The sequence below is a fragment of the Lemur catta genome, chromosome 1 (genome assembly GCF_020740605.2).
Source record: "Lemur catta isolate mLemCat1 chromosome 1, mLemCat1.pri, whole genome shotgun sequence".
NCBI lineage: Eukaryota > Metazoa > Chordata > Mammalia > Primates > Lemuridae > Lemur > Lemur catta.
This window is the reverse complement of record NC_059128.1, coordinates 5,462,192-5,487,154: the sequence shown is the minus strand read 5'-3', so window position 1 is coordinate 5,487,154 and position 24,963 is coordinate 5,462,192. Positions and strand designations below refer to the sequence as shown.

General features: G+C 38.6%; 1 protein-coding gene across 3 annotated transcripts in view; it reads left to right on the top strand.

Moving 5' to 3' along the window:
* Positions 1-24,963, top strand: part of EML1 (EMAP like 1) — a 168,739-nt gene that overhangs the window by 72,471 nt on the left and 71,305 nt on the right. For all 3 annotated transcript variants that reach the window (XM_045560982.1, XM_045560976.1, XM_045560988.1), the window contains exon 2: positions 22,244-22,426. In XM_045560982.1, coding sequence (XP_045416938.1) covers positions 22,244-22,426 — 183 coding nt within the window. The remainder of the gene's footprint in view (positions 1-22,243; positions 22,427-24,963) is intronic.

The following is a 24,963-nucleotide window of genomic DNA, read 5'->3' as shown; positions in this document are numbered from 1 at the left end:
ATAAAATGAGGTCACCAGGGTGGGCCCTGACCCACTCTGACTGGCGACCTCGTCAGCAGAGGAGATTAGGAGGGAAAGAGCACGTGCAGACACGGGGACACGCCGGCCAGGGAGAGGCCTCAGAGGAAACCAACCCTGCCCACACCTTGGTCTCAGGCTTCCAGCCTCCAGGACTGGGAGGAAAATAAAGTTCTATTGTTTAAGCCCCCAGCCTGTAGCACTTTGTTACGGCAGCCCTGGCAAACTAACGTGCCCTTGCGGAGCGTCTGGGCCCGGTAGGCTCGAGTACGGTAAACGCGCTAGCGGGTGTCTGGCGCACTAGGCGTGCGAATACGGTGCTCTCTCCGCAGGATTCTTGTCTGCGAAGAAGATGGAAGGAATTGACATTCGGTGTGCTTGCAGTCTGGGTGTTGATCTGGGGTCATTTCATAGATGTCTGATAGTTATAATTCTTTGTCATTATGATTCCATTTATATATTCATTTCCCAACATTTCATTTTATTTAAAAAATACAGTACAAGTTTTTCAGCTCTTATGTTTTGAATATTTCTGTTAGCTGTTCTTATACAGTAGTCCGCCCTTATCTGTGGTTTTGCTTTCCTTGGTTTTAGTCAACCACAGTTGGAAAATATTAAATGAGAAATTCCAGAAATAAACAATTGTTTTCAGTTGCACACCATTCTAAGTAGGCTGATGAAATCTCGTGCTGTTCTGCTTGGGATATGGGTCCTCCCTTGGTCCGGCATCTCCAGGCTGCCTGTGTTCCCTGCCCACGAGTCACTTAGTAGCCATCTTGGTCATCAGATCCACTGTTGCCGTGGTGCAGTGCTAGTGTTCAAGTCACCCTTATTTTATGTAATAATGGCCCCAAAGCATGAGAGTAGTGATCCTGCATTGCATTATAATGATCTATCTTATTATTAGTTATCATTAATCTCTAATTGTGCCTGATTTATAAATTAAACATCACCATAGGTATGTATGTGTAGGGAAAAACAGTACATACATGGTTCGCTAGTGCCCTTGGTGTCAGGCTTCCACTGGGGGTCTTGAAATGTATCCCCCATGGATAAGGGGGGCTACTGTACAGACTGGGGCCCTCCTTCAGATGCCTTTTTTTCTCTCTGTTTGACTGACTCCTTTCGGTCCTTTAAAACTCAGCCACTAGCATCTCCTGGACCAAGAAGCCCGTCCTGCCCTCTAGTCTAATCACAGGCCCTCGGGGGGCCTGCCTCCTTGCACTGCACTTGCCTTAGAGCCCACGTCTGTGTCTTGCTAGGCCTTGCATCTCCGCCACCCAGCACAGTATCTGGTACAGAAGATCCTCTTATTAGTGCTTGTTGAATGAACAAATGATCAAATATATCCTTTTCCTGAAAGCCACTGATTCAAAATGATTGAATCTTTTGGTTGTTTTTTAAATTTCGATAAAATACATATAACAAAATTTGTGATTTTAACCATTTCTAAGCGTACAAATGTAGTGTCATTAATTACATTCACAACATTGTGCAACCATCACCATTATCTATTTCCAAATTTTTTTTATCTCCCAGAACCAAAACTCTACTCATGAAACAATAACTCCCTATTTCTCCCACCTCCCAGACCCTGGTAACCTCTAATCTACTTTCTGTGGAAAGTCTCTATGAATCTGCCTATTCTAGATATTTCACCTAAGTGGAATCATACAGTGCTTGTCTTTTGGTGACTGGCTTGTTTCACTTAGCATAACGTTTTCAAGTTCCATCCATGTTGTAGTATATATCGAAACTTTATTTGTTTTTATGGCTAATTTTTCATTGTGTGGATAGAACACATTTTGTCCATGGTCACTTGGGTTGTTTCCATCTTTTGGCTATTGTGAGTAATACTGCATTGAACATGGATATACAAATAACTGTTCAAGTCCCTGTTTTCAATTTGTGTGGATGTACAGCTAGGAGTGGAATTGCTGGATCATATCGCAATTCTATGTATAACTTTTTGAGGAACCGCCAAACTGTTTTCACAACGGCTGTACCATTTTACATTCCTACCAGCAATATAGGAGCGTTCTAATTTCTGCATATCCTAGCCAATGCTTGTTATTTTCAATTTTTTTGATTGCAGGCATTCTAGTGTGTGTAAAGGAGTATCTCATTGTGGCTTTAATTTGCATTTCCATAATGACTAGTGATGTTGAGCATCTTTTCGTGTACTTATTGGCCATTTGTATATCTTTTTGAAGAAACATCTACTTAAGTTCACTGCATATTTTTAAACTGGTTTATCTTTTTGTTATTGAACAAAATGGTTAAAATTGGAAAGAAAAAAGTATGCTACTTAAAAGGGTAGACCTGTGCTAATATTTGGCTTTCCATAATAGGGAGCTTATTCTCTGACAGTTCTAGATTGACAGTGTTATTTTAATCGTCTGTTCCTCTTCCCCCTTGCTTTCTTGGCTTTCTTCTGCTTTTTTTCTCATATTCATATTTTAGATTACACTTCAAATGGTATTCAAATAAAGAATCAAACTGCAGACTTTCACTTTGGAAAATGCAACAACTCAAGTAACTATCCCCTTCAAGTGCATTTGAAAAATTAGAGAACTAGACTGTCAGTTTGTATTACATGACTGTTTTTTTTTTTTTTTTTTTTTGAGACAGAATCTTTCTCTGTCACCCCAGCTAGAGTGCAGTGGCGTCATCATAGTTACTGCAACTGCAATTCCTGGGTTCAAGCGATCCTCCTGCCTCAGCCTCCCTCGTAGCTGGGACTATAGGCCACTATGCCCAGCTAATTTTTCAATTTTTTTGTAGAGATGGGGTCTCACTCTTGCTCAGGCTGGTTTAATTCCTACCCTCAAGCAATCCTCCCTACTCGGCCTCCCAAAGTGCTAGGATTACAGGCGGGAGCCACTATGCCTGGCCACATGACTGCTCTTAAAAAAATGTAATGTTTATAAGCATACTCTGAACAGCATTTTCCAATATTAATATTTCAGTGTAGGAGTTTGAAGCAGGCTTTGAATGTGGAGGGGCACGTGTTTTGTTGGGCAGATTTGAATATTTAGTGAAATGATTCAGTTGATGGCCCAGTTGCAGCTGACTCTCTGAACTGTAATGGAAATTTCCTGGGGAGGGTGTAGCCGCCCCAGGGACAGGTACCTGGAAAGGCATCCATCGGTAGGGGCTCTGGCCGGAGCCCTGGGCTCCATGGAACTGCTCCTGTAGCTGCCATCAGCAGCTGTGGGCCAGAGGTTTCTCATCCTATGTGGAATTTGGAATGAGGACTTTCCAGGGGGGTTTAGAAAGCTAAGAGAGTAAAATGGTGTCAGGAGAGGTGGGACTCCGTTTCTCTGACTGACTGCTAGAATATGTAGTTGTACTAGCCTTGAATAAAACTACTTTTTCTTTGTTTTAAAAAGTTAATTAAGAAAAAATTCTACTGTAACCTTTAAGTCCAAAACCAGTTCAATTTATCTTTTTTTTCTTTGTCCAAACCTGCTGTTTTCTTATTTTAAATATCCTGCCTCATTCCGTGAAGGATTTTTGGTATCTTCTAATACTTGAGTATGTTTTCTGGAATTATTAACAAATGTATAATTTTTTTCTTTTCTTTTTTTTACTGAAAGATGGCACTTTTCCCTGCTTCCTCCTTTTAAAAAAAAAATCTTTCTTTCTTGAAGTATCACTGACGTACAATAATCTGAGCATATTTAAATGAACAATTTGATAAGTTTTGACATATGTCTGTCCGTGAAACCATAACCACAATCAAGATAATGAAGGCATTCATTGTCCCCCAAAGTTCTTTTGTGCCCCATTGTCAGCCCTCCCCCACCCTCTCCCCTCCAACCACTGACCTGTCACCACTGATTAGTTTACCTTTTGTGTAATTTTATATAAAATGGAACCATACTCTCTATCTTCTGGCTTCTTTCACTCAGAATGATTGTTTCGATACTTGTCTGTCTGTTGTTAGCATCAATGTAAATATGTTTTTATTGCAGTGTACCATTGTATGGACACACCACCTTTCGTTTATCCATTTACTTGTTGGTGGACATTTGGGCTGTTTCTAACTTTTGGCTATTACAAATACAGCTGCTTTGAACGTTTGTGTCTGTGTGTTTGTATGGATGCAGGCTTTCATTTCTCTGGGGTGAATACTTAGGCGTGGAATGGCTGGATCAAACAGTGGGTGTGTGTTTAGCTGTTTGCCAAATTGGCTAAACCATTTTACACTCCCACAGCCGTGTATCAGAGAGCAGCTTCACATGCTCACCGACACTTGGGATGGTCCATCTTTTTTTTTTTTTTTTTTTTTGCAGACCTTCTAACAGTATTAGGTGATAGCTCCTTTCAGTTTTAATTTGTATTTCCCTAATTTGCCATCTGTGTAACTTCTTTGGTGAAGCTTCTGTTCAGATCTTTTGCCTCATTTAGAAATTATGTTATTCATTTTCTTATTGAGTTTTGAGAGTATTTCATATATTCTGGATACAAGTTCTTTATCAGATATGTGATTTGCAAATATTTCCCCTGTTCTGGGGCTTGTCTTTTTACTCTCTTAACAGTACAGTGTCTTTTGAAAAGCAGAAGTTCTTCATTTTGATGAAGTCCAGTTTGTCATTTTTTTCTTTTATGGATTGGGATTTTGCTGTCATATCTGAGATCTTTGACTAGCCAAAGTCACAAAGACTGTCTCCTAAGTTTTCTTCTAGAAGTTTTTTTTTAATTTTTTTTATTTCAAGTTTTATAGTTTTAGGTCTTACATGTAGGTCTGTGATCCATTTTGAGTTAATGTTTGTATGTGGTGCAATGTATGGATTGAAGTTCGTGTGGGTTTGTGTGGGTGTCTATGTGTGGATATATAGTTGTTGCAGCATAATTTGTTGAAAAGATTGTCCTTTCTCCACCGAGTTACCTTTGTACCTTTGTCAAAAATCAGTTGCCTGTGTATGAATTGGTCTATTTCTTAACTCTGTTCTGTTCCATTGATCTACTTACACCATTTCCACATTGTCTTGATTACTGTAACTTTATAATAAAGTCAGGTAGTGTAGGTCTTTCAACTTTGTTCTTCCTTAAAGTAGTTTTGGGTATTCTAGGTCCTTTGTATTTTTATATGCATTTTAGGATCTGCTTTTCAATTTCTACAAAAATCCTGCTAGGATTTTGATTGAGATTGCATTGAATCTATAAATGAGATTTTTCTGTAGGGAAAATTATTTTAACACTAGTAATGAGTCTTCCAACCCATGGACACAGCATATCTCTCTATCCATTTAGGTCTTCTTTGATTTCTCTCAGCATTGTTCTCTGAGAGTAAAAGCAGTATTACTGTTTAGTGTATCTTTAACATCCTTTTTCATATTTATCCCTAAGCATTTCATATTTTTTATAATACTGTAAATAGTTCCAATTGTTTGGTGCAAGCATATAGACATACAATTGATTTTTATTTGTTGATCTTTTCTCCTGCAGCCTTGATAAACTCAGTTATTAGTTCTAGTAGCTTTTTTGTAGATTCCATCATATTTCTAGTTGGACAACCATGTCATCTGTGAAAAAAGGCAGTTTTACTAATTCTTTTCTCATGTGGATAGCTTGTATTTCTTTCTTTTTTTTTTTTTTTTTGCATTGACCAGAACCTCCAGGATAATATTGAATAAATAGTGTGATGTTTGTTGTGGGTGTTCTGTAGATACCCTTCATCAGATTGAGGAAATTCTTTTCTATTCCTTTACTGAGTTTTTGTGGGGAGTGGACATTGGATTTTGTCAAATACTTTTTCTGCATCTATTGAGATGATTACATTGTTTTTCTTTTTTAGTCTGCTAATATGAATCGCATTGATTTTTGAATGTTAAACCAATCTTGCATTCCTGGAATACACTTATTAATAGGTCATGATGTATTCTCTTTTATATAAGACTTTGATTTGCTAAAATTTTAAGAAATTTTGCAGTTATTTTTATGAGGGTTTTCTTTTTTATAATGTAGTTGTCTGATTTTGATATTAGAGTAATTCTGGCCTAATAGAGGAGTTGAGAAATATTTCTTCCTCTTCAATTATCTAGAAGAGTTTGTGTAGAGTTAGTATTATTTCTTCCTGAAATGTTTGGTAGAATTCACCAGTGAAGTTATCAGTGAAGCTGTCTGTGGAAAAGGTTTTAACTACAAATTCAGTTCCTTTAATAGGGCCATTTAGATGGTCTATTTCTTTTTGTATGAGCTTTGGCAGTGTTTTCTTCTTTCAAAGAATTTGTGCATTTTATCTAAGTTACTGAATTGATTGGCATAAAGTTGTTCCCCTTATTATCCTTTTACCTTCTATAGATCTGTTGTGATGTCACTTCTCTTATTCCTGATAGTGATATTTTGTGTCCTTTCTTTTTTGTCCTGATTAATTTGACTGTAGGTTTGTCAATTTTATTGATTTCTCAAAGAATCAGCTTTTCATTTCATTAATTTTGCCTTTTCCCTCATGTCATTGATTCTGCTCTCATATATATTGTTTCCTTTTTTTACTTACTTTGGGTTTCTTAAGGCAGATGTTGAGGTCATTTCTCCTCCTCCTCTCCTTTTTTCTCTTCTAATATAGGTGTTTAGTGGTATAAATTTCTTTTTAAGCTGCATCCCACCAATTTTGATATGCCATTTGTGTTTTCATGTTCATTCACTTCAAAATACTTTCTCATTTCCCTTCCTATCTAATTCGAGTTAATTTTTGTGAAAGGTGGAAGGTCTGTGTCTAAGTTCACTTTCTTGCCTATAGACATCTACTTGTTCCAACACCATTTGCTGAAAATACTGTCCTTTCTCCTTTGTCAAAGATTAGTTGACTGCATTTCTGTGGATCTGTTCTGGACTCTGTTCTGTTCCATTGATCTTTGTGTCTGTTCTTTTACCAACATCATGCTGTCTTGATTGCTGTAGCTTCATAGCCTTGAAGTCAGAGAGTGCCAGTTCTCCAACTGTGCTGCTCTTCTTCAGTATTGTGTTGCTCTTCTGGGTCTTTTGCTTTTTCCATGTGAACGTTAGAATCACTTTGTTGATATTCACAAAATAGCTTGCTGGAATTCTGATTGGGACTGCATTGAACCTATAGATCCATTTGGGGAGAATTGACATCATTATAGTATTGACTCTTCTAATCTGTGAACATTGGAATCTCTCCTTTTCTTTAGATCTTCTTTAATTTCTTTCATCATAATTTTATAGTTCTCTGCATATAGACCCTATACTTATTTTGTTAGATTTATAGCTAATTATTTTGCATTTGGTACTATTATAAATGGCGTTGTGTTTTTAATTTCAAATTCCAGTTATTCATTGTTGATCTGTAGAAAAGTAATTGACTTTTGTTTGTTAACCTTGTATCATGCAACCATGCTTAGGTTTTTTTGTTGATTTTTGGGGAATTTTTACATAGACATTAATGTCAAAGACAGTTTTGTTTCTTTCTTCCTGATCTTTGTACCTTTTATTTCCTTTTCTGGTCTTATTGCACTAGCTATGACTTGAAATATGACTTCGAATAGGAGTGGTGAGAGGAAACATCTTTGCCTTGTTCTCAGTCTTAGGGTGAAAACATTCAGTTTCTCACCATTAAGTATGATGTTAACTGCAGGTTTTTTGTAGATACTCTCTATCAAGTTATGGAAGTTCTCCTGTATTCCTCATTTGCCAGATTTTCTCTTTATCACTGGTTTTAAGAGATTTGACTTTGATCTGCCTTGGTGTAATTTTCATGTTTCTTGTGCTTGGAATTCATGGAGCTACTTGATCTGTGGTTTTACAATTTGCATCAAATTTGGAAATTTTTCAACTATTATTTCTTCAGTTATTTTTGTTCTTCCCTCTCTCCTTTAGGGACTCAAGTTACATAGATACTAGGATACTTGACATTGTCTTACAAGCTCCCTGATGCTCTACACCCCATGCCCCATTTTCTCTCTATAGTTCATCTTGGATAGTTTCTGTTTCTGTTCCCTCATATTTACTAATCTTTTCAGATAATCTCATCCAGTGTATTATAGTTTTCATACCCAGAAGTTTGACTTATTTTTAGTGTGTATTTTCCATGTGTCAACATATTCAGTCTTTTTCTCTAGCTTCCTGAACACATATGATATAGTTATAATAACTATTTAATTGTCCTTGTCTACTAATTCTATCATCTGTAATTTCTGGGCTACTTTTGCTTGGTTGATTCTTTTCCCTATTATGGGTCAATTTTTGTGCTTCTTTGAATGCCTGGTAGTTTTTTATTAGATGCCAGACTTTGTGAATTTCACCTTGTTGGGTGCTAGATAGTTTTGTATTCCTATAAATATTTTGAGCTTTGTTCTGGGATTTGATTAAGTTACCTGAAAACATTTTGATCCTTTTGGGTCTTAGGCTTGTTAGGGAGGACCAGAGTAGCATTTAGTCTCAGGCAACATCCTCTGAGTTCTCCCCTCCGCAGGGCTGTGGATAATGAGGTTTTCCACTCTGGCTGATGGTGACAGGAACTATTCCCAGACTTAGGTGAGCTCTGGTGATAGTTTTCCCTAATTTTGGGGGCATGACTCTTTCCCCAGCCTTGGGATAATTCCCTCACATGTAAATGCTAATAAGTACTTATGTTAAGACTTGGGTGGGGAAGGAGGGAAGGTTCTCTGTGGATCTCTGCATTTTCCCCTCTTGGCAGTGCTCTCTTCTCCGTACTCTGCCTCACGAACCCTGGTCATCTTGGCTGTCCTGGGCTTCCGGCTCCATCGCCTCAACTGAGGGAGACCCAGGCTCCACCTTTGTTCTCCCTCCCTGGGAACTCTCTGGGCGGGGTCACCTCTTTGTGTAGCATCTCGCCGTGATCACTGACCCTCACTGTCTAATGTCCAATGCCTTGAAAGCCATTGTTTAATATATTTTGTCTGTTCCTTTTAGATGTTTAAGGTAGGATGATAAGTCCAGTTCTTGTTACACCAGCTTGGCTGAAAGCAGAAGCTGATGTCACTTGTTAAAAAGTGGTTGCAGAATGTCAATAAAAAAGGGTAAAAAAAAAAAGTTTTACAGTAACAATAATCACAAAAAAGAAATGTGGATGGGAGGTTAGATGCTTCAAACTTTTCTTTAGATTATATCCTTAGAATGTTGTATCTCCACTTTTTTATACGAACCCAAAAGGTAACTTCTGCAACAAAACCTAGGTATTTTCATTCTTAAATGTCATTCATAAGCCAAACATATCTAACGTATCATCCCAAAGAAGGACTGCCAGCTTCAGTGTGTTTTAGAAAGTTTTATCTTAGAAAAGTAGTTGCCTGGCTTTAATCCCATTGGTGGTTTTCAACCATTCAAACTGTGCTTTTCTGATTTTCTTAACCATTAAAGGACAGGCTCTCATGCAAGGGAATATTGTCTGAGACTAATCAAAATGATTAAGTCTAGAAGACAACTAGTTTTATGTATAATGTAACCATATAGTACTTTAAGTACAAAAAAATTTACACTAATGGAAGTTAATAGAAGAAATTAAGATAAGAATAGTTTTTATTTTATTCTTTTTGATGAAAGATTTTGAAATCACAATAAAATATTGTCAAAGCTATCTTTTTAGATACTTTTTGTTAAGTCAGTTTATGAACTGACATCTCATCTAGACGTGTATGACCAACGTAACAAGTGAATGTTGTAATAATGTCAATGTAAAATAAAAATTTAAACTAACAGTTTTGGATCTTTTTCAAATTTTACCTTTATGCTTGTTGTTTTGTCTGCTCTCCCCTTCCCCACTTCCATAATTTTAATCTTTCCTTTCATGGTTAGGATTTGGCAATCTTGTGTGACTTGTGGGGAACATCATTAAAAAGCTGTAGTCTTTTTCCCTCTTGTCCCAGCTGTCCCCGAGCCTGGATGGGCCCCCCTTGCCCACATTGCCCTGGTGCTGCTGAGCTGCATGGCAAAAGGCCAAGTTCTAGAGCGTGTTTCTGCACACGTTATCAGGAGTTTATTTTCTGCTCAACTGCAGCATCTCTTCTTTGCTTTATAACCGTTAAGGTAGAGGGGAAAATTCACAACATTAAGGTGCCCAGGGATTTTATTATAGTTCCTGACAGAAACAAGATTACCTCTGCAAAGAGAGGGGTGTGCATGTGTGCGCATGTGTGCACATGTATGCATGCATGTTTTAGTATGTAGTAAACATTCCACAGATTTCAAGGACTCCCAGGGTTCCATGGGAAGTCCTTGTTGGCTTGATAATTATGGTTAGAGACAATGAAATGAGAGCACAGTGTAGTTCAAGATGAAGTGGTTAACAAATGTCCTAAATACTCAATTAGAGAATTTCATGGCTGGTCTTAACATATATGATTGTTCTTATTCTTCCTGTTTTGTTTTCAACTATAATTCACTAATGGAAACTAGTAATTGGCCTGAAGTTCTGTTGTTCTTTCCCCACCTGTGTTTTGCTCTCGGTTTGTCTAGTCCTCGTACTATTTTTTGCTGAGCTTGTGATTTTTGGCACGTGAGAGTTGGGCTGGGATGGGGACTGGCTATTTGCTCTCTCCTCTGCGCTCTGCATTTCCATTATGGTTATTTGTTGGCCAGTGTCTCCCTGCTGGACCAAGTGCCCTAAGATTGGAAAGATCACAGGGTTAACTGCATTGCCCAGCACTGGTCTGGCCCAAAAGAATACTCAATAAGATTTTACAGAATTGAACTGAAAGTTTGTTATCGTCAATCTCCGTGTCATCTAAGGTAAACAGTGTCACATGTTGCTTCTTAAGGTGATTTTGTGTATTTTCTCTAGTCTTTACCACCACAGTTACACAAGCTAAGATTTGTTAAAGATTCTTTATACCATTTCTTCTCAGATTCAAGAGGCTCCGCTGTTCTTTTCATCAATAGGCAACGGCAGCATTTTTATACCAGTCAAGGGCCTTTGCAGAATTCTTTCACAAGTGTACTAATGTTAGCTGGTGAGCTTCATTTGAGACAGATTTATTTTGAGGTGGGGTCGAATCTTGCAATTTTCTGTGAAATGATAAACATTAGAGTCAGAGCAGGTTCAGCCCAGGTATGAACAGGACTCAGGGGTCCTGACTGACCCACCTGGTCAGAGTCTGAGAATTGAAATAATGCCAGGACCCTTCAGCCGGGAGTAGAACAGGGCTGGGTGTCCGACAGTAATGCTGAAATCCAGGCCTTAAAATGACAGAGGATGTATTGCTTCTCTGTACTCATTGTTATATTTCTTTTGCTATTCAATACTAATAGAATGGCTCAGAGTATGACTATATAGCATAACTATTCTCCAAACAGTGCATAATATGGAAAGCCAGCTCTTTTCCACCCCCCCCCCCGCCCCCAAAGATAAGGTCTTGCTCTGTCCCCCCAGGCTGGAGTGCAGTGGCATCATCATAGCTCTTTGCAGCCTTGAACTCCTGGGCTCAAGTGATCCTCCTGCCTTAGCTTTCCGAGTAGCTGGGACTACAGGAGTGTGCCACCATACCCAGATAATTTTTTTATTTTTTGTAGAGACAGGGTCTCACTATGTTGCCCAGGCTGCTCTTGAACTGCTGGTCTTGAACTCCTGGCCTCAAGCAATCCTCCCACTTTGGCCTCCCAAAGTGCTGGGATTACAGGCAGGAGCCACCACGTCTAATCTTTACTTGTCATTTCGATGGAGAACACATTTGGTAAAAAGAGCCTAGGCTTATGGCTTTTTGGCTTTGTGACCTTGGATAAGGTGGACCAGAGACCTAAGTTCTCTGACCTCACCTGGGACTTGGGGATAACACCTTAGTGATAGGATGTTGTATGGACTGGACATAAGGCACTGCAAGGCCTACGCTCTGACACACGGTGGGTGAATCAAGGGTAGCTGTTATCGTTTTGATGTCATCCTTATTTTAAATAATTAAGGGACACAGAGTAAGAACATCTCAAGATAAAGGGGTCAGATTCTAAGTTAACCTTTTAAAATTAATAGGCCCCCTTGGCCACCAGGAACATTATTGAGACAACAACAGTGTCTCAGTAGTACCAAAAGATTTACAGAGTCAAGAGCCTGTTTTTATCTCTAGATAATGAGGTAATTATATGCATGGAGAAAAAAGTACACTTCCCTCTCCTTTTAAATAGAATAAAAGAGACAAGTTACTGTAGACTTTTTTGTGCCATTTTTTTTTACAATAAAAAAACTAATTAAACTTAAAACGCATAGCCATAAATAGCTACATGGGAATCTAGTAAGGTCAGAGGTACAAAGTCATCCTTTTGCCTCTGAAACCAGGGGTGATGTAGGGCCTGCCGGGCCCCACGGCATCACTTGAAGCTCAGGAAGAAGCCCGCGTGAGGTGGGCTCTCGCGAGAGTCAAGGTGGGTATGGAGGCCGCGGGATGTAATGCTTGGCCCATCCTTTTGCCATTAATCACACCCGCCAGGTGAGAAGGCGCGTATCGTACCAGACTGCATTTTATCTTAGGGCTAATTTCCAGCTTGGCCGGAAATGCTGCAGAGGCAGAAAGGGTCAAGCACTGTAATATTCGCAGAAGTTGTTCCATAGCTATTTTTAATCATTAATTTCACTGAAGGTCAGTGTTTGCTTTTTGCTCTTATAAACAATAATATTCACAACAATAGACTATAGTGATACTAGACTACTGTTTGTGTTGAGCATCTGTCTGTGGTCGTCATATTAGATGTTCCATGTACACTAACATTTATCCTCACGAGACTGTCAGAAGGCAGGTGGTGTTATGTCTACAGTGGTCGGGTCATTTCCCAAGGTCACGTAGCTAGTAAGTGACAGATCCAGGGATTGAATCCTGCCCAATTTGAATCCCAAATCAGTGCTCTCTCCATGTCCCTTGCTACCTCTAAAGCCCCAGGACCCAGACAGGTCAGTACAAGTAACCCTTGGTAGACCAGATTTCTGAACTGCGTTTGGCCCTTGGCAAAATGCCTTGAGGTTGCAATCTGTAGCCCCGAGAAGGTCTGCTGTTGGCAAAGGATGCAGAGGAGCTTCCAGAGCAGTTGGCCGGCTGAGGCGTCTGCATTAAGTGCCTCGCATCACTGTGGGTTCAGTTCTCCCTCCGATTAAATCTTGTCTGCGCCTTTGCCCATGGAGTCCGGGTGTGCAACGTGATCCTTATCTGAGAGATGGCTACCCGATACTGAGGACAGACACCCCACCACACATACACAGTTACACACTGTCGGGTGTAAGTTGATCAGGAAATGAGCAGGTGCCCCAGCCCCAGCCAGCAGTCATGCGGAAGTTTTAAAAACCCAAGAGGTAAAAGTACGGGGAATATTGTCTTTTTCAGACCTCCCTCTAACACTGCAAAGTGAAGTGATAATTGACAAGAATGTGAAAACTTTGAGGGACAAAAAAGATAAAAAGGCTCAATTATTGATGTTGTTTTCATGACCTCCACAGATAAGCTTTACAGGTACAGGAACTGTACTTTAAAATAAATAACTTGTTATGGTTTTATTGGTGCTGCGCTCCCAATCTAATGAGATTTTCCCTGCTGAAATTCAGATGAAATTTCCCATCTTGTGCTGTGGAATCCAGAGAAATGTTTGGAGGTTGGAAGTGGTTTGTGTTGTTTAAACCAAGCTTTGGTTTTGTTTTTCATTATGCAAATCAGTTTTTTCCCTCAGCTGAATTGAAGTGTAAAGTCGTTTGAACAACACTGGTCTTTCTGTACACAAGAAGGTTAAGAACTTCAGACAGCACACATTGCTGCCAAGAAGTCTCCCGGTCGTATTCTTGAGATTAATTACCTGCAGAAACAGAAGTGAGGAAGCCTATTACGGGTTAAAGCAGTGATTCTGGCAGGATTTGAAAAGCACTAGGATTATGTCATGGGGAGAATTTCAGCAAATTGCATGAACGGAGGCTCTCCTAAGTAGATCAGACGTCTCAGTTTTTATCCACTTACATTTGGAGAGAGACATTGAGATGTTTGGGAGTTTTTTTGTTAAAATATTAAAATTAGACTTTTTCCTGTTTAAATTTGGAAACATAATTAAAAGAGTCTGATTTATGCAGTATATGAAAGCCATGTCTGTCTATATAGCTGTCCACCCATCCATCCACTCACTGAGGCCACAGTGCTGCTATTTTAAATCATAAATTTTTCAAATGCAAGGAGCAGGCCAGTCTTGTCTTACTCTGTGTGGTGTTACGCAATATTGATCTGAAAATGCAAGGTTGAACTTTAGAGGCTGACTTTTTCCTCTTCGGTACTGTGCTGACAACCACAGTAAACATGCTCCTGTCTCATGAGTGTGTATGTCCTCTCTAAAAGCTGCTGTCTACATGAGCAACCCAAAGACGTCATAGAAATGCATGATTCTATGCTACAGATTCTTTCATAACTTAAAAAACACATGTTATTAATAAAACACTAATCTCTAATTAATCAGTGCTAATTTTCATAACAGTGTTCACATAGCACATAGGGATTTTGAAGGAAATGTTAAACTTGAATTTACTTTGGTAATTTTTATTGGTAATGATAATGACAATAGCTTAATTATAGCTTACATTTACTTATACATGCACTATATGCAAAAATATATTCTAAGTGCTTTATATATATTAACTCATTTAATGTTACAGCATACCTGTGAACTGGATACTATTGTTTTCCCTATTTTATAGGTGGAGAAATTGAGGCACATAGAGATTAAATGATTTGCCCTAGATCACAGATCTGGGATGTGAACCCAGGTAGTTTGACTCCAGAGTCCATTCTCTTAAGGACTAAGGTACATGCTTGTTTTGCTGGTACTCTCCCACATTAGCTTAGCTCTGGAATGTCTTCGTCCACCTTGGTGGGTGAAGCCTTAGTAGAACCCTCCCTTACTTCCTCCTGAGGCCAGAGACCTTCGCAGTTAGGTCTCCCACAACGACAACTGTTACACAGACCTGCCCCTCCCTTCTTTTGTTCACATATTAAAAGATATCATTGGGCTGTTTATTTGCTCCTCAGAGGGAAGACAGATATAAAATACCTTTTCATCCTTCTCATTTCTCTCTTCCAATTGGCTTGTCGTTATGAAGTGGGACTTACCTACTCTTCTATCCAGGTCAAAGGACAAATGGAGAAATCCCACAGAACTTCTGTCCATTCACAGAAAGCTATATAGCACTTTAGGATGGTCTCTTTCCAAAGAGCAATAAGTATTCAGTTTTCATTGAAATATTTCTCTGCTGAGATCACATAGTATGATAGCAACCAATCCCAACAAGCAAAAATAGTAACTCCCAAATTGGCAAAACCAATAGGTAGAACTTATCTCACTTGAATGCTCATAAAGTTATTTTATATGTTAACATTCAACAAAACTGTCATTTTTGAGACAGTTTTATGTATTTTAACACAGTATAGATTCATGTAACTACCTCCCCCAAGAATAAGACATTCCTGGCACCCTCTAGAATTCCCTTCTGCTGTGTCCCTACCCTAGCCCTGGCAACCACTGATCTTTCACTACAGTTTTGTCTTTCAGAGAATATCATATAAATGGGATCATAGAGTATGTCACCCTTTGAGGCAGCCTTGCTTCACTCAATATAGTGCCTTTGAGACCCATCCACGTTGTTTTGTGTATAAGTCATTCATTCCTTTTTATTATTGAGTGCTGTTCCTTTGTATGGATGGACCACAGTTTATCCATTGGGTTGATTCCAGTTTACCAAGTCTTAATAGAGCCACTATAAACATTGGTATACAGGTTTTTGTATGGATGTGTGTTCATATTTCTAGAGTAAATAAATACCTAAGGATTGCTAGGTCATATGAAAAGTGTGTGTTTAACTTTATAAGAAAAGGCTAAACTGTTTTTCAGAGTGGCTTGTGTGCCCACCAGCAATGTAGGAGGGTTTCATTTGCTCCATATTCTCACTGCACTCGGTTTTGTCAGTATTTTTTAATTTAACCATCCTAATAGGCGTGTAGTGGTGTCTCATTGTGGTTTTAATTTACATTTCCGTAATGACTAGTGATGCTGAGCAGCTTTTCATGTGCCTGTTTGTCATCTGTGTAACCTCTTTGGTGAAGTGTCTATTCACGTCTTTTGCCTGTTTTTTTCTCTTGCCTATTTTTTAATTGGGTTGTTTGTTTTCTCACTGTTGAATTTTAAAAGTTCTTTGTATGTCTCAATCAACAAAGAGAGACCAAAAAAAAAAAAAAAGAAGACATACACATATACCTACCAGTACTCCTAGCGAACAATGTGGATCCCACATTAGGAGCATAAAGAATGGTATATTTAGTTCTAGAAGGGTAGGAGTGTGAGAAATGGATATTTGCAAGTTGTTCTTGTTTCATAGCTTGATTTCTTTAAAGAGGTATGCCTAGGACATAATCTTTTAAAAGACTTAATGTTTTCTTCATAAGAGCTTAGCAGTTTTAGATGTACATAGGTACTTAATAAGTACTTTTGGTTAACAGATATTTAATGTCTGTTATTCTCTCTCAGAAGTGTCATAGCATGCTTGAAAAATATTTCTATGTATGAAACAATTATTTATGAGGAATTAACAGAGGCTCCATTTAGGGGCAAGACAGAATTATAGCCAGTAAGCAGAGATTACAAGATGGCAGGCTTCAATTTCAAAAGCTACTTAATATTATCTGAATATTCCATATGTTTTCATATTTCCATGTTTTTGTTTAAATTGTTTCTTTTGCCTAGAATGTCATTCTTCTTGCTTTTGTACCTGATGATTATTTTTATCCTCCAATGCCAACCTCTGTATTTTTTCCCAAATACAATTAATATTCCCTTCTCTGTGTTCACTTATCATTTTGTATATTTTTAAAATATATAACTTATAAAATTTTTTAGAAATTTATAAATATGTGTTTTCTGCACTAGACAGAGAGGTTCTTAAGGATAGTTGTGTGAATCAATCATCTTTATATCCCCAGCAACTAATTTAATGCATGCTTCTTAGGAGATATCTATTTACATATTTATTCATTAATTTACCAAATATTTATTGAGTTCCTACTGTTGGTTAGGTACTGAGGGGTAGAGCAGTGAACCAGCAGAAAAGATCCCTGCTTTATGAACCTTACCTTTTATTGACGTTTTCAAAGAAACAGATTCTCCTTTTCTATTATACGGATTTTAAAGGTATTAATTCTCCTCAAAGCTCTGCTTTAGCTGCATCCCATATATTTTGATATGTTGTATCTTTGTTATCATTCAATTAAAAATATTTTCTAGTTTCTCCTGTGATGTCTTTTTTGATCCAGTGATTATTTAGAAGTATGTTTTTTAATTTCCAAATATTTGTGGTTTTCCTGGTTATGTTATTGGTTTTGATTTCTAACTTGATATCATTGTGGTCAAAGAACATACTCTTTCAGTCTTTAAATTTATTCAGGTCTGTTTTGTGGCCCAGAATATGATGTGTACTGGTAAATGTACCATGTACACTTCCATTGTTAGGTATAATTTTCTCTACTTATCAATTAAGTCAAGGTAGTTTATAGTGTTATTCAGTTATTTTGTCTTCACTGATTTTTTTAAAATTAGTTGTTCCATCAATTGCTGAGAGAGGAGTGTTAAAGTCTTCAGGAAACAATTGTGACATTGTCCCTCACTTCCCCCCCCCCATACTCATAATAAATCCCAAGTTTGTCCCTCACTTTAATTCTGTCAATTTTTTTTCATGTATTTCAAAGCTGTATTATTAGGTACATATGTGTTTATGATTATAATGTCTTCCTGGTAATTGATTCTTTTTCATTATGAAATGGCCTTCTTTATTTCTAGTGACACATTTTGTTTGTCATCTGTTATTAATATTGCCACTCCAGACTTATGCTTACTGTTTGCATGGTATATTGTTTTCCATTCATTTACTTTCAACCTATCTATATCTTTGTATTTAAAGTCTGTCTCTTTGGCTGAGTGTGGTGGCTCACATCTGTAATCCTAGCACTTTGGGAAGCCAAGGCAGGAGGATTGCTTCAGGCCAGGAGCTCAAGACTAGCCTGAGCAAGAGTGAGTCCCTGTGTCTACAAAAAAAAAAAAAAATAGAAAAATTAGCCAGGCATGGTGGTACTCACCTGTAGTCCCAGCTACTCAGGAGGCTGAGGCAGGAGGATCGCTTGAGCCCAGAAGCTTGAGGTTGTAGCAGGCTGTGATGATGCCACTGCACACTCCAGCCAGGGCAACAGAGTGAGACCTTGTCTCAAAAAAAAAAAAAAATTGTGTCTTTTGTAGACAGCATATAGTTGGGTCTTGCTTTAAATTTTTTTTATTCTGATATTCTCTGCCTTATAATTGGTATGTTTAATGAAATTACTGCTTTAATGTAACATTTAATGTAATTATTGCTATTTTAGGTTTGAGTTTATCATTTTATTTTTTGTTTTTTACTTGTTTCTTTTTTTTTGTACCTCCGTTCCATTTTTTCCTTCCTTTTTTTGGATTATTTTAATATAGAATTGTACTTTAAATTTTCTGTTGACTTTTTAGTTATACTTCTTTGCATTATTCTTTTTTTTTTTTTTTTTTTTTTTTTTTGAGACAGAGTCTCACTTTCTTGCCCGGGCTAGAGTGAGTGCCGTGGCATCAGCCTAGCTCACAGCAACCTCAGACGCCTGGGCTTAAGCGATCCTACTGCCTCAGCCTCCCGAGTAGCTGGGACTACAGGCATGAGCCACCATGCCCGGCTAATTTTTTTTTTTTGTATATATATTTTTAGTTGGCCAGATAATTTCTTTCTATTTTTAGTAGAGACGGGGTCTCACTCTTGCTCAGGCTGGTCTCGAACTCCTGACCTCGAGCGATCCACCCGCCTCGGCCTCCCAGAGCTAGGATTACAGGCGTGAGCCACCGCGCCCGGCCTGCATTATTCTTTAGTAGTTTACCAGAGAGGACAATATATATCTGTAACATCTCCACTTACAGTTAATATTAACTACTTACAGTTAATGATAATCACTTACATGAGATGTCTTGTACAACATGGTGACTATAGTTAATAACAATGTATTGTATTCTTGAAATACAGTAACAGTACTACATACAATACAATACAGTATTGTGTTGAAATACAATAACAGTATTGTATGCTTGAAAATCGCTGAGGGTAGATTTTAAGTGTTCTCACCACAGAAAATGATAAGAATGTGAGGTAATGCATATGTTAATTAGCTCAATTTAGCCATTCCACAATGTATGTATATATTTCAGAACATGTTGTACACCATAAATATGTGTAATTTTTTGTCAGTTAAAAAATAAATAATAACCACTCATAGTTAATGTATACTTCATGTAAAATATTGAAATCCTGCACCCTTATATATCCACATTTACCCTATCTTTTATGTTATGGTAGTCATATGTATTCCCCATATATACATTATAAACCCTATAGGACAATGTTATAATTTTTGTCTTAAACAGTTTAAAAGTTTAAGAGGAAAAGGCAAAAAGAAAAAAATTAGTCTTTGAATTTATTCAGATATTTATTATTTCCAATACTGTTCATTTTTTTCCCCGAGGGTCTAGATTTGCATCTTATATAATTTCTCTTTAGCCTGAAGAACTTCCTTTAGCATTTCTTATAGTACAGATCTTTTGGCGGTGAATTCTTTCAGTTTTTGTCATTCTGAAAATATCTTTTTTGCTTTTATTCTTGGAAGATATTTTGCTGGATATAGAATTCTGGGTTAAATTTTTTCTCATCCACTACTTAAAAGATACTGTTACTGTCTTCTGGTCTCCATGGTTTATGATGAGAAGTCAGTTGTTAAAGAGATCGTTGTTGCCTTATATTTAATATGTTGTTTTTCTCTTGCTGCTTTCAATGTGTGCTCTTTATCTTTGGTTTTTAACAGTTTGACTATGATGTACATTGGGGTGGGCTTCTTTGCATTTATTTTGGTCTTTGATTAGCATTTTGTAACTATACATTTCTGCCCCTCAAATTTGGTGTATTTGGGTTATTGTTTTCCAGATATTTTTTCTACCCTGTTCTCTTTTACTTTTCTCCTTCTTGTATTCCAATTAAATATATGTTGGACCATTTGATATCACCTAACAAATCCCCAAGGCTCTATTAACTTTATTTTCAATACTTTTCTCTCTGGGTTCTTCACCTTGGATGCTTTCTGTTGATCTCTTTTGAGGTTTACTTCCTCTTTCTCTGTTATGTGCATTCGGCTAAGTCCATCACTGAATTTTTATTACAGAAATTGTATTTTTTAGTTCTAGAATTTCCATTTGGTTCTTTTTTCATTGTTTCTGTTCCTCTGCTGAGACTTCTCATTTCTCTACTGAAATTTTCATTTGTTGAAGAAATGTTCGTTTTACTTAGGGTAATTATAATATCCATTTAAAATTCCCTCTGTGTTCCAATATTTTGCTCATTTTGGAGTTAGACTTAATTTATTTTCTTTTCACTTTTATTTCTTGATTCTTAGTATGTTGGGTAATTTTGAATTGTATCCTGGACATTGAACATTGCATCGTGGAGATTGTGTGGTGTTATTTTGCTCTGATGAGAGTTGTTTCTTTTGTTTTAGTAAGTGCTCTTCTTGGCTGGGCTTGAACTGCAAACTCTGCTTCTTGGTCAGCAGCTGCGGTCTCAGTTCCCATCTTTTGTATTTAGCTGGAGGGTCTCAGTTCCCATCTTTTGTATTTAGCTGGAGTGCTCGAGTCTGTTCCGTGCATGTGTGATTCACAGGTCATTCACACACAGAGATGTGAATAGATGGAGTTTGGGGAACCCTCTCTTGCTTTTTCCCTTCTGGGCTTTTCCCAGTCTCTTCAGCATTCAATTTCCTGACTTGTCTTTTTTTGGTTTCTTAAGACAAAAAGCCTTTAGGGTTTCCCATGTGTGCCCTCAGCACCACTGTGTGCATCACTTAGCCCCAGAGATTTCAAGAACCATGAAAAAGGGAATTTACTTGTATAGTTCCCTGTCTGCCCTCCTCCAAGTGAGTGAGAGTCCAAGTGTGAACTCCCCACCAGAGTCTGAGTGTGAGTTCCCACCAGAGCCCGAGTGTGAGTTCCCACCAGAGTCTGAGTGTGAGCTCCCACCAGAACCCAAGTGTGAGCTCCTGCCAGAGTCCAAGTGTGAGCGCCCCACCAGAGTCTGAGTGTGAGCTCTGCACCAGAGTCTGAGTGTGAGCTCCCACCAGAGTCCAAGTGTGAGCGCCCCACCAGAGTCTGAGTGTGAGCTCTGCACCAGTCTTCATGCGTCTGTTCACTCTTCAGTACCTTCAGGGAGTTGTTTTTTATTTTATTTCTAGGCTTACTAATTTTTTTCTGCACAGGAGATGCTGTCCGGTAAGGTCTTAGCCTGCCGTGCCCAGAAGCAGAAGTGACTCTGTGACGCTTACATTTCATTTGAGAGAAGCAGATAATAAACCAAGAAGACAATTATGGTTTATAATATATGCTGTGAAATAAATAAGGTTGATTATATAGAAAGCAACAACTTTAGATAAGGTTTTTAGGAAAGTTCTTTAAAAAGAACTCCTATATGAGGTGAGCCCTAAAGAACAGGACGAATTTGGTCATGTTAAAAGCTGGCTGAGAAGTGTTTCGAGCAAAAGCCACAGCAGATACCAAAGCCCTAAGGTGGGAGAGAGACGCTAGTATGGCTGGAATACAGTGACCGAAGGAAAGGATGGTGTGAAATGAAGTTAGATCATAGAGAGCCTCGTAGACCCCCAAAAGTAGCTGGGAGCTGTGATTCTGTATAAGAAAATGTGATTGCCTTAGCTGTAAGCATAGCTTACTGAACAGATTTGACCACTCATGTTGCTTTGTCCTTAAAAGCCTTGACCGATGGATAGTGTGGCCTTGTACTACATGACCTACCTGTTCACTAGCATCATTGGCACAAAAGTGAGAAGACCCTGCAGAATGGATTTCTGCAATGTGTGGGAAGTTGACACAGACATTGTAACATCTCTTCTACCTCTGAGGTTCTCTGATGTGATAGAAAACAAGTTGGCCTGCATGTAGAAAAATATAATGCCAATTAAGACCACAGTCTACAAGTGAAAAGCACAAATGTAGAGAATGAAAAGACTACTGTAGAATGTCAAGTTGTAATTCTGTGTGGCAAAAGATTTCCCATGATTTCTGCATAAGAGCAGTTGTCCTCAGTTGGCCAATTGTATTATGTTAGAGCAATATGCTAGTGTATGTTTATAGATCTGATTTCTCTGGGGAGCATTTCGAACTCACTTGATCCTTTCCTTTGGCCTAGATGACAGCGCTTCTGCTGCAAGCAGCATGGAGGTAACAGACCGCATTGCCTCACTGGAGCAGCGAGTACAGATGCAGGAAGATGACATCCAGCTGCTCAAATCAGCCCTGGCTGACGTGGTCCGGCGGCTGAATATTACTGAGGAACAGCAGGCCATGCTTAACAGGAAAGGACCTACCAAAGGTGAGCATTTTGGATATACAGGAACAATAGTGGAATTGGTCTTGTTGAAGATTCTTGCTCTAGCAAATTCATTGTATTCTTTAATATTGACAGAGAATCAAAACTTAGATTAATAACAAAACAGTCAGCACTGTCAAAATAATGATACAACGTGTGACAATATTTTTTGGCTTGATGTTGGTGAATTATAGCCCAGTGGTGTATTAATACATTTGTAGGTGATCATTAAATGCTTGCTAAGTCAAGGAAGGAAGGAACAGTCCAAAGGGACTGTTGAGAACACTTGTCTATCAAGATTCTCTGGTACAGAGGAGCTTGCAAAGAGAGCCACCATCCTTTGTACTCTTTTTGGAGGCTGTTCCACCTAGAAGCTTTTTTGAAAACTCTCATCTCTTTCTATGCTCTCAGCCTATTCTGTCATTCAGTTCTGCACAGAAATTCTTAGTCATATGCCACATGCGAGGCTCTGAGCCAGACACTAGAGTACAGAGGCGATGGGCCTTCCTTTGAGGGGCTCAAACTCCTGACGTTATCACTAACTTTTCCCCTCTTGTAGCTGTTAAGTAAGGTCCTCCTGCGCAAAGCCCCTGCTGTCCGTGAGGATGTAACCTACTACAGAGATCTGTACCTGGTGGGTTTCTGGCAAATGAAGTCAACATTTCATGTCCCTGTGACTCCTGGGAATGAGACACAAAAAAGCAATATTTGTGATGAGTAACTTTGTAGTGATCCTCTTGTTAAAATTTTGGAAATGAAAAACCTCACAAAAGTTTCTGTCCCACTAGTTAGTGCCCTGGTGTCTTTGAACTGGTGTGCATTGTTCGTCTTTTGCCAGAATCACTTTTCTTTGTTGCCGTCTCTAGGAAAGAGACTTCATCTTGGCTGTAAAATTCCTTTGCTTCAAACATTTTGAGATTACGACATGTAAATGTCTCTTTAAAAATACCTTTCATTTTTGTTTGGATTTAACAAATTATTTCACAGTTAATGTATTGTCCTTGGAGTTAGGAGAAAGGACTGTCTCACGTTGCATCGTTTAGTTTTTTTTTAAGTAGTTGGCTGCATTTTCACGTGTCTGTGGGAAGAAGTCTATTTCTTGTCCTGCCGGGTGGTTCCCACCAGCTCCATGTGAGATGGGTACCTGTGCTGGGCTGATGTCTACGTCTGGGATAATCCTTTTAAGTAATCTTTTTCCCCTCTGTTACAAAGTGATTAGGGTATTTTAAATAGAAACCAGGTTATTTTAGGTATTCTTGACCTACTCAGCCTTCCAAAAATAAATCTGATGACTACTGTATCCTAAAGGGCACATGTGAAGTAGTTGCTTTATATAAAACTTCAGACTTCTAAAACTCCTTTACTTTTAGAAAATTAGGGAGAAAAATAATATAAAGGGCTTGCCCAGGAGTTTTATTTTCTTGATTAAGAGTGAAGTTTGACTTTTACAAAACTCCTAAGAGAAATAAATTTTTTCATAGTTATCTTCTATTTCCTTATAACATTCTTTTCATAAATGAAAGTAAATCAAAGTATGATAGCCAGAAAGTCACACCAAGAAATAGAAAAAAGATTCACAAGAAAGCAGGTGAGTGGGTGGTATCCCCTGAATGGAGCTGGCCACGGCTTCCCTGCTGTCTTTGCTCCTAATTAGAGAGCAGTGAGGAGGAGGAGGGCGAGTGGTTCCTATCAGCAGCCCCGGGGTGCTACTTCTCTTTCGAAGTTGCAGTGTTGGTTCTGACTCTGTGCCTCTGTCTCGATAGCCGATAGCCGGCACTCTGCAGTCAGGGCTGGGGTGGGGGATCTTTTAGGCAAAACTCCTTTGGTTAAGTGGCCACGTCAGCATCGTTATATTGTTGTCACTTCACAATATTTTGGCTTGCCATCCTAATATACACTTGAAGTAGCCTGAACACATGACATTCTTCTTTTTAAAAAAATATTAAGTGATTTTTTTCTTCCCAAAGTTAGCTTTTAGAATCTCAGGGCTCAGTATTTTGAGCTTCAGGTGTACAGTCTGTGCTGTTTGCCCGTGACGGGGATGGCTGTGCCACAGAGAAACAGGCTGCCGGGGAAGGCAGTGAGCATTCCAAGTGCTCAGTGTGCTTCAGCTCAAAGCAAGCTCACGATGAGCGTGTGTCTTTGTGCTGTGGTTGTCCCTGATTGTTAGACTGCAGTTAGCACTCGCTAGCCTTAGTACAGCCTGTGAGGCCATAGATACTGATTCCAGTCCCTTTCCACAGCGGTATTTCACTTACTTGAAGAAAGTTGTCATGACCTCTAAGCTTTGACTGACTTTATCATTCTTCGTATGACTTGACTAGGATAACAATGAGAACTGCAGTTTCGCGAAAATAATTCACTAACAGACTGCGTCCAAGGCTTTCTGAGACAGGGACAAGATCATGGCCCACTCCACAATGTGCTGGGCCTATGGACTTACTGTCTGTATAGAAGGATCTGTCTCTCAGACCCTACTTTGTTTTGGCAACACTTTCCTGCCCCTGGGATTGGCCTGCTTGCACCCGCTATCCAATGCC